General features: G+C 41.3%; 1 protein-coding gene across 1 annotated transcript; it reads left to right on the top strand.

Moving 5' to 3' along the window:
- Nucleotides 1–775: 775 nt before the first annotated feature.
- LOC117817886 (homeodomain-interacting protein kinase 2-like) lies at nucleotides 776–3,238 on the top strand. Its single transcript, XM_034690685.1, has 8 exons — nucleotides 776–1,066; nucleotides 1,168–1,359; nucleotides 1,518–1,699; nucleotides 1,819–1,942; nucleotides 2,056–2,175; nucleotides 2,297–2,380; nucleotides 2,468–2,640; nucleotides 2,743–3,238. Exons 1-8 carry the CDS (start codon nucleotides 869–871, stop codon nucleotides 3,140–3,142), a joined length of 1,473 nt encoding a protein of 490 aa, XP_034546576.1. The 5' UTR covers nucleotides 776–868; the 3' UTR covers nucleotides 3,143–3,238.
- The last annotated feature ends 7,572 nt before the right edge of the window (nucleotides 3,239–10,810 follow it).

Raw genomic sequence — 10,810 nt, 5'->3', positions numbered from 1 at the left:
CTGTTGTTAAAGCGCTAATGTTAGCTTTCAACCTGTTGCTGTGCTATACATGTGTTTTTTCCTCTCTGCACTTCATGCTGTGCAGCAATATGTGGCTAATGGAACAGCAAAGACTGAAGCTATCAGTGAAGAAACTGGAGTTATTCAAATGCAGAAAAACTTCAGTTCAAATTCTTCTCTTCAACGCTTTGTTTCATCCATGGAAGTGTTATACAGTGAACACGTTCATGGACATTTATCACTGTCGGACTACAAACAGATGTGCTTTACTGACTCTGCAGATAGACAATAAGGGAAGAGAGTAAGAAAATCAGACACAAAGCAGTTCCCAAGCAGATACCTATATACTGTATGTGGTGCATTTACTGTGAAGGCTGCTGTTGTCAATCAGCTCTACATATGTCAAGAAGAAACAGAACAGTCCCATAGAAAAAGAAAAGCCCTTTGTGTTTTTAAAAACTTAACATTGCAAGTCAGTTCATTACTTGTACCGGTATGATTTCTTTGTTTTGACCTATATTTCTGAACCTGTGCTTAATTGTCTTAACAACTTCCAAATCTGAGTTATGTTTGTCATGTGATAATATCATAACCTCTTAAGTATGCATCCCTTTTGTTTGATAGAAAGTGGTTGTTAGCATAAAGTGGTATAGCATTAGTGATCATCATGTTAGCTGTAGAAAGGAGCTGTTTGGAATGGAACTGATGTTATAGGGCCTATTATGACACCATAATACATGCAGAATTCCGAGGGGTATAAATAAGACCACTGATCAGTTAAACCTTCACTGCAAAACTATTCACTGACCTAGTTAGTTGAAGATCTTCATTGTAGTACAGTTGCTTGGAAAACCTTTTAGTTGACAGAATGTCTCAGAATCCAGCCTCAGATTGTGTGGTGCAACCGCACGAAGCAATTTCCAGCAGCACCAGTTGTTACCTTGTCCTGGAGTATGTTGGAAAAGGAAGCTTTGGCCAAGTTGTCAAAACTGTGAATATAGCCACAGCAAAGGACGTGGCTCTAAAGATAGTCACATCTGAGGACAACAGAGCTTCAAAAAGAGAGGTACAGATCCTTCAAGTCTTTTAGAGAATGATGTTTTGGACTTTTTGATATATTTTAAACAGCTGTATTTAACGTATTGTTGTTTTCTTTTTCTTTAACAGCTCAAAATGCTCCGGGCTATCAGTGCTCTTGACCCGGTCAAGGCAAATGTTGTGCATTTCCTTGAAACCTTTGAGCACAGAGGTCTAACCTGTCTGGCATTTGAGAATCTGGACAGAAACCTCTTCCAGCTTCTGATGGACAGGCAGGGGAAGCCGCTGACGCTCAATGAAATCAGACCAATCGCACATCAGGTAAAGAATGTGTGGCTAACAGATTAATAAAATCATGAAGTAAAACAGACTTGTACTTCATACAGATACAGATAATAAGTGCTATGAACCGGAAAACCCCTGCACACTTGTGAATAGTGTCTGTAACCCTCTTCATGTCCTCCTCTTTCTTCCTGCAGCTGCTCACAGCTTTTGATGCTCTCAAAGGTATTGGTGTCATCCACGCTGACCTGAAGCCTGATAACATCATGCTGGTGAACCATCAGAACCAGCCCTTCAGAGTCAAGCTCATAGATTTTGGTCTGTCACTTCACACCAGTGAAGTGAGGCCGGGTCTGATGGCACAGGCTACCGGGTACAGGTAGGCACACATTCTGCAAACTTCATGTTTGTACAGATGTTTGTTCCAGCTGTGGATGATAAGGCCAAGGTTATTTCAAACTTTATGACACATGTATGTTATGATGTTCTTTCAAACAGAGCACCTGAAGTGATCCTGGGTCTCCCCTTCACAGAGGCGATCGACATGTGGGGTCTGGGTTGTGTCCTCTCAGTGCTCTACCTCTCCCATCATCTGCTTGGGATACGTTGTGAGTACCAGCAGGTAAGTCACTCATTACACTGTCATTTGATGTACAGATAGTGAAATATTGTCCCAGATAATTCAAAACCCAACCACAGACTTGATGTAGCACGATTGTTTATGTTCTTTCTTAGATGAGAAACATAGTTGAGGTCCTCGGCCAGCCAGCCGACCACCTCCTCGATGCCGGCAGCTTCACCAATAAATTCTTCAAGCTGAACCGGCACTATGACTATCCAAAGTGGTGGCTTAAGGTATTGTGCTTGTCCCTACACTATCACATTATTTCAACCGTAACTGAACAAGAGTTTTTTTTGTAAGAATAAGCTTTAAGGACAAAGTATCTGACATGTACAGTATGTTTTGTTCCTGAAGACTCCAATGGAGTACAAGGTGACCACTGGCATTGAGCCTAAAGAATGTCAGAGGGCTCTCAATAATCTGGATGAGCTTGTTACAGTAAGTGAGAAATTTTAACGAGTAAAGAAAGAGTTGTTGATAATTTTCTCTGCAAAAACTAAACTTCTACTTTGGTTTCAAATGTAGCTCTATCCTGCCTTAGAGGAGGACATCCAGCTAGAGGATCTGAGAGCTTTCCTGAGCCTCTTAAAATGTCTCCTTCACACTGATCATGAACAGAGAATCAGTCCTGACAAGGCCCTAAAGCACCCATTTATATCCATGGTGCACCTACAGGAGGAGCTGGACACCAGCATGTAGTAAGTGACTGTGTAATGGTGCCAGTCAGGTTGCATAGATGCTTGCCTTGACCAACTTGACACTGAATACTAATCATTGTCTAACTTCCATGTTTTTCTCAGCGCTGAAGACTCATTTAATAAAATGATCCTCCAAACCAACGACTCGGATGAGGAGCTGACTATTCAGATAGAAATAGAAGAGGAGATGAAAGCTGGAGAAACTCCATCCCTCTTTCATCCAGATCCTGAAGAATCTGCCCCAGCTAACATTTTTGTCAGCATTAACATTTTTGAAACATCTGATGGCACTAAAGATGGCTCAGCTGAGGACATATCAGCTGTAAGCCACTGTGCAGCACAGGAGGACAGTGAGGAGAATGAGGAGGAGCTGAGGTTGGTTACTGATGGGCCATCCGTTGAAGGAGCACCTGCAAAGGTGAAGAGGAGCTCACTGAGAAGGATAAGAAAGTTCTTTAGCAGAGCCATAAGGACTGTGTTTCGGATAAAGAAGAAATCCTAGACCAAACACCTCCGACAGCCTCTGCTTCTATTAAGCATTACTGAAATACAGCTTTCATATTTCAAGCTGAAGTCAATAAAAAACAAAAGACTTGAATTGTTTGTGTGACATTTGATTTACTGATGAACTCAATATCAAAAACAGATGTGTAAAGTTTTCACGTGAAGAGTAATAAAGTGATGTTTGTGCTCTGATGCACATAAGAGCCTCATACATTTAAAGCTGAGTGTAAAGCTTGTTTGGTTTTTTGGACTTATGATTTATATTAAACAATTTAAGAGAAGAAATTAAACATATTTAATAGTTTTATTCTGAGGAAGTCAGAAATACTTAAACAACTAATTGTATGTTTTGATAGTTATCAGTAAATATTACAATTTAAAGTATCCTTTCAAACACTACATCAAATCTTCAAGGTGAGTCTTCAACAGTGCCTCCCACAGCTCTCACTGTCAAAACCCTGTGGCCAATGGAACAAGTGAGGAAGACTTAGTTTGTCACGTTACACCAGTTTATGATTCTCGTCAACTCTTTCTAGCAGCTTCTCCTGCACAGATGCTTCAAGCCTCTCTGTGTGGATCTCTGGCCATATATTCCCTCTTCACAAAGCTCATTTAAAACACCAGCCCTGCAATAATACCCTCTGCATTATTTAACGTGTGTGCCCACATGCGTGTATGTGTGTAAGATTTCATCTACCTCTGGAGCTATGAGTCCATTTTTTAGAGGACAGACCTTTGCAGCTTTTCAAAAGTGAAGCTTCTTCTCACAAAACACACAAAGTCACACACAGAAACATGCACACACATACATGTTATAACAGCCTTTGCACACTGTGATCTCCCTTTATAAACTATTGAAGCAAATCAAGAGCCTTAAGAGGAAAAAGCTAAATAAAGAGTTCATCTTAAACTCAGACACGTGTCAGTCTCCTTATCTTCTGTTTCCTCTGATGAAAGCATGCAGTCGTTTGTTTGGAGTGAAGTCTGATTGATGTTTTTCTGAGCTTGTTTCCTGATTTTTTTTAACTGCCAATGCTAATGTTAGCTTTCAACCTGCTGCTTTGCTATACATGCGTTTTCTCCTCTCTGCACTTCATGCTGTTCAGCAATATGTGGCTAATGGAACAGCAAAGACTGAAACTATCAGTGAAGAAACTGGAGTTATTCAAATGCAGAAAAACTTCAATTCAGATTCTTTTCTTCAACGCTTTGTTTCATCCATGGAAGTGTTATACAGTGAACATGTTCATGGACATTTATCACTGTCAGACTACAAACAGATGTGCTTTACTGACTCTGCAGGTCGAAAATAAGGGAAGAGAGTAAGAAAATCAGACACAAAACAGTCCCAAAGCAGATACCTATATACTGTATGTGGTGCATTTACTGTGAAGGCTGCTGTTGTATGTGACAGCAGAAATAGCAGTGTTAGCAAGGTGACACAGTGAGAAGAGATACTGTAAAAATAATCTTTCCTGCAAGGCAAACCAACAGTTTGATTGTGGTAAATGATGACTGCAATGACCTCATTTGGTCAGATTTGTTTTTGAGCAATATGAATCTAGTCCAATGTCGTGGACCAACTGACCAAATGAAAGGTAGTTAAAGCATCAGCAACAGAATGTTTGGTTCAATAAGGAATTAACTTTAAGTGCTGCCTTAAATCACATAAAGCACAAGATCATGGGCATGAAGAATCTTCTAAATCTGGATTTTAAGTTCAAAGTTTGAAAAGTGTTTTGTGCAGAGACCTTTGCAACCAACCCAGTCTCTGTTTAAAGCCGAAAGTTCTCATCATGTATAAGATTTAGTTCTGATGAAAAACCTCATGAGCTACACCCTTTTTGTGGTCAGAGGGTGCAGAACTGAGTGAGACAGAGGTCAGTGTTTTGTACTGTATGCTTTTAGCACACTTCACTAAGTAAACTAGGCATCAATGCATTTTATTCAACAAACATGAAATCCACCTGTGAGAAGTTTTGTTTCATAAAACTCTAATTTGATGGAACAATTTGGAAACATCTTAATTAACTAAAAAACTTGAACTCAAATACATCAAACCATATTTACATATAACTGGACCTTTTCATCCTGCTTTCCCTTAAAGCTGTGGATACATACAGATGAACTATGAAGAGAGATGTTCAGGTTAGAAATGCTCTATACTTTAACTGTACCTGTGTTATAGAAGCATTCATAACTTAAATAACAGTCTGAGAAAAGTAATGGATGAGTGACGGTGCTCTCTAACTGTAAATGGAAAAAAAAACTGTGTCTTTTCCAGTGACAGATCAGATTTGTGCTCCACGAAGGCTTTGATCTTAAGGCTTTATGACAGGCTTTAATCTGAGCACACCGTACACACACACACAAACACACACACCCCCACGCACGCACACACAAACACAGTGTGTCATTGAAGACACAACATAAAAAATGGACTTCATCTCTTTCCAGCCATCTGTTTGGGGATTTGAGAAGAGTCAGTACAGTACGGAAGTGAACACATCCAAAGGACACTGAGGCTGATGAATAAAAGAACGTCTTCAAAAGAGAAAATAAAAAGTGAAAACCATGCTAAGCTCATCTGTTTTCCTTTATGCATGAACTGTGGAGATTCACACTTTGGTTCTGTCACTCTGAGACTGTTTTCTCTTCACACTGAAGCTACTGCACAAAGGTCTTTTTCATAAATGTTCCCGTTACACCTTTTCAGTTTTGTCATTTTTATACTGGATCTGTGGCGGCAGGTGTACGTCTCCTCCAGATTCATACTTCTTTACAAAGGGAAATGGGAAGAAGCTGCTTTAAATCTTTTTAAAGAACCCTTGGCTGCATCATCAGCGCATGACTACAAAGAAAATACCAGAACCTGAAGTGAAGGCAGCAGCCTCTGATGTGAGACACAAGAAGGGATGAAAGACTAAGAGCAGCTGCAGACCTCCAAGATAATCATATTCTTTCATATTGTACTCAATGTTATTCTGCATCTCATCATTTTCTCATTTTGTACAGTTGTATTTACATCACAATGGCAAAAAAAATCCAAATGTCACCGTATTAAAATAGATTTTATAATAACATATTTGTTAAGTACAGTTTTAATATTTGCTATATTCTGGGGTTATTTTGCTCATTAATAGCATTTGGAGCACAAGGATGTATTTTAAAATTAAAAATAAGTTCAGCTTCCTATTGTTGTTCAGCTGAGAGAGTTATTATAGGCCCACAATAACACTAGCCAGCGGTGGCCCTAAAAGACAGCTGGGTGGTTTGGCGGGGCCTTAGTGTTTGGCTCGGCCCTACTCGTTGGGGGTCCATCGGGGTTGGGTGGGTGGCTGGTGTCCCTGGTGTCCCCTTGCTGTCCCCTCCCCTGCGGGGGCCTGGTCCACGGCTGCCCTCGGGGCCGGGTTTCCCGGGGGTTCCCTCGCGGTCCTCTTTGGGGGGGTGGGGTGGGATGGGGCGCAGCTGGGGGGGTGTTACAACAGCAGCCATTGGGGTGTCCCTCCATGCCCCCGCGGCCTGTTCCATCAGTCGCGGGTGGGGGGCGTGGCTGGGGGGAGTGGTCGGGCGGCTGGCGGGAGCGGGGGGATTGGCCCTGCCGCCTCCGCCCTCCCCCCGCTCTGGCGCGCCGGTTGGCGGGCTCTGGTCCTGGTCCTGCCCGGCTGCCTGGCTGTCTGCTCCTGGTGCTGGGCCCCCTCGGCCCTGGTGGCTCCTTTGGCTCTGTCTTGGGGGGCTGTGGGGGCGGTGTTGTGGAGGTGTTCCTTGGGGGGGCTGTGGGATCTCTCCCCCCTCGCCCCCCTTTCCTCCTGCTGGGTGACCTGGGGGTCACCCTGGGTGCCCCGGCGGTACCCGTTTGCTTCCGGTCTGGGTCCTTGGCTTGTCCCCTGGCCTGGGTCTCCCGCGGCGCGTTGGATCCTTCGGCCTGACTGCTCTCGCGGCCCGGGTGCTGGGCTGAACCGCTCGGCTGATCTGACCCAAGTGGTATCATCTGCACCAGTGGTGGTCTTGTTACACAAATAGAACACAACACGGCGGCAACCCTCTGCGACCCAAGCTTCAGTAATGATTGTGGACACTAAGGGTTGCTTAATCATTAGTATCACTGCACAGAGTTTTTTTTTTGGCGTCCTGGTGAGATGGTCCCTCTCCATCTAAGTGTCTTAGGTCTCTCTCTCCTTCTCTTTCCCTGTCCCTGTGTATATCCTTATTGTGATGGAATTCAGCAACAAACTGGACACTGGACACAGAAGACTCAGGAGACTCTGACGGCTTACGTTGAAATAGTTTATGTAGAACTTGGCCAAGGAGAAATAACATAACAGTACACAGGCAGGAGAGTGCAGTGCAATGCCAAGTCAGTTCTGACAGACAAAACCCTTGGCATGGTATTTATTCCCTCTGAAGACGACACTAAAGTTAGATAACCATGTTTGGAAAATAGGAACACAACAAGTGGGAAGAAGACCTGTGCTCTAGTTCTGGAGACAGTAAGTCGGCCATAACACATAGATAAAGACAGGAGCAGGGGGAGAGACCTTGACTACTACCCTGACACGATCTCGCCCGTAACAGATGACATAGGAAACAAGTTACTCTAAACATGACATTTAGACTGAAAGAATACAATAGTTAAACATTCTTATATACATATATATAAGACTATGAAAATTCCACGACACTTATGTAATCCTTCTTTCACTTTCTCTTATTTTATTTATTTTTTTGGGTCCACCTAGGTGTGCACGTCCTCTTTTACAGAACATGATATTAGCTGTCAATAAAAGATAGGCCAGAGTTCTAAGAGGGATGGTGATGGTTGCATGCACACAGTCACAAGCACAGAAGAAAAAGGTTTTCTTTCTTTTCTTTTGATGCAAGAATAAATTGCATTAATATATGACAGTTTGTGACAAACATGACACAAACCAGAAATATATATGCAGACAAGATAAAAGAAGAAAGAAAGAGAGAAAGAAGAAAAGAAGAAGAGAAGAAGAGAAAGAAAAAAAAGAAAAGAGAGAAAAAAAAGAAAGAGAAAAAAGAAGAAAAAAAATAAATAAATAAAAGACAGCTGGGTCATGGTGTGCAGATTCTCCTCAGGTGATCCACCTCACCTCCTCATCTGGAATTCAATCTGTAACAGCATCAAGAACACACAGTTATTCTGCCTTTGATAGAGTTGTTGCTAACTTTCTTTGCCAGGAGATAAATGACCCATTAAGCCGATCAGTGAGAGATTCCACAGACAAACTAAGAGTTCAACTGGGAGCTCCACCTGAGTTACCTCGGCCCAGTAAGTTCTGGTATCAGTTCATTTAGAGTCACTCTGAGTCTCTGCCAGATTGTTAATCCAGACCAATTAAGCAACACCTCTCTGTCTCCAGGGTCATCTTCATTCTACTGCTCGTAATGTGATTAATAAGTAAGCCCTCCTTTAATTAGACTGGGCACTGGCCCTGATTAAAACTAGACTAATTGGGTGAACGTTTCAACATCACATAAACACACAGGCAGAGACACTGCAGAGCATGAACGGTACATCACACACAGGCAGAGACACTGCAGTATTCTGTTAGAACAGGTCAGATTATGTTACAGAGGCGAGGGTATTTGAGTTTTTGATTGGCGGTACAGTTTTCATGCTTGAGAAGCAGACTGATGTAAAATATCTTCCATGCTGCTTCCTGGTTTCAGCCGTGTGACCTCCAAACAGTCCACACAGAGCCGCCTGCCACAGCGAGCTGATCAGAAACAGCTATGAGTGAACAAGGCATCTTCTTTTAGACCGTCTCAGAATAACAGGATTATAGTTTATCTCTCTCCAGCAGTTATTTGATGCTGGTCGCATTTAAATTACATTTCAACAGGAAACATCCAAACAGTCACAGTTGGGGACTGTAACACAAGGTTCACACAATGGTCCTGGAGTGCTTTTTTTTAGAACAAGACAGGAGCCTTTTCTAAAAGTATCAAAAGTGACATGTCGGTATTAAAAGGACATGAAGAGCTGGTTTAAGCTGAAAACTGGTCACTTATGCTGTGCTTTCAACACTACGAATGTGTCCCATTAGATTTTACGAGAACATCATATGAATGTTCTTTTACTCAGTTTGGCAATGGGCTCTGCTGGTCCTTTGCTCAAAAAGTCAGAGTTGAACCCTAAAAAAAAAATTTTTAAAAACATTGAAGTTAGATGAGATCACTCAGCCTTTTACAATAGAGGTAGAGTCAAACACTGCATTATGAGTCCAGAAGGTTCCAAAGGATTTTGCTTCCCCATGTAGAGTATTTTTAATATTGCTTTCACATTTAGGGATGAGCTGAAGCTACTTGATCTTACTGGCCATTTCCATTTTTAATATACTGAAAGATTTCTGTCTGAACCAAACGTAATCCCTTTCAATTAATGATAAACATACTTTTCCCCCCCATGAATACCTTTCTTCCTGTAACCTTTTAAAATAAAAGATGCTAAAACATCTTCAACATCAACAGATGGTGTCTAAAAAGCAAACTAAAATATCTGATGAGGTTTAAGTCATGAGATGAGAGATTGAGCATTTTTCTCCCAAAGGTATCCTTAAAAAGTCCTTTTAAAATAGAAACCCATAGATTCAGTAAACAACAACTGAGAAGATCTTGAAAAACATAAACACTGTAGTCACTCTGAATCCCAATCAAATATTTCTATCCTGAGACGCTTGGTTGAACTTCTTGATCTTACCTCTGATGAAGTATTAATGTGGACAGACCATCTGCACACACGAACATGACTCACCACCACAATATAAAAGATTCTGAGCTTTTACACAAATCAACTCAGTCTGCCTAAAGCCTTGAGCCTGTATTCTGATCTATATATAATCCAAACTTCACATGCTCTCTTTCTGATGTTCATCAAATGACTCAACAGTTCTGAACAGAAGAAGAGATGAGTTGATGAGTTATATCTTTAAATAATGGCTGTTGTTGCAGAAGTTATTTAAATAAATCTAAAGGAATAAGACGAAAAAACGGCCTAAATGTGTCACCTATTGTCCTTTCTAAGACAACTTAGGGAAACTAGTCTGTCTGCATACAGTTATTTTAAGGAGCATTCAGAAGACAACAGGCTATTATTACATATAATATATGTCAAGCTTCTTATTCATACGCGTGTCTGTGTTTTTAATGGGATATAACAGATCGAGATGATGGCGAGTGATTCATTCTCCTTCAGGCTGTATCACTTTTATTGATCACTCACAGACGGATAAACGCAATTTCAGGTATCTAACTCAGACATCGTCCTCCGCTTTATCTCTTCACATTCTTTTGTTTATTTTTCTGTCCTCTGCATTTAACAATAAGTTCTTCAGGTATGATTCTTGTCACTCACAGATTGCAGACACAGTTTAGATGTTTAATCTTTAAAGACTGGTTGTTTCTCTTATTTTTTTAGTCCTCCTCATCCTCTATTCATCAGTGTAAATACTTCCCATCAGAAGTCAATCAATAAACAAAGAAAACATTATCCCAACACGGTAAAACCAGACTTTACTTTAATTTTTAGGAAAACAAGAATACTGACTTAGTCACAATGTGTCACACTGTCCCTACTGGCAACTGCTGTGATACTATAATGCTCTTCTACCAGGATGTAAACAAGCACGAATGACAGATG

The sequence above is a fragment of the Notolabrus celidotus genome, chromosome 8 (genome assembly GCF_009762535.1).
Source record: "Notolabrus celidotus isolate fNotCel1 chromosome 8, fNotCel1.pri, whole genome shotgun sequence".
Classification (NCBI taxonomy): domain Eukaryota; kingdom Metazoa; phylum Chordata; class Actinopteri; order Labriformes; family Labridae; genus Notolabrus; species Notolabrus celidotus.
The sequence above is the reverse complement of the archived record's forward strand: the minus strand, read 5'-3'. Positions and strand labels throughout refer to the sequence as shown.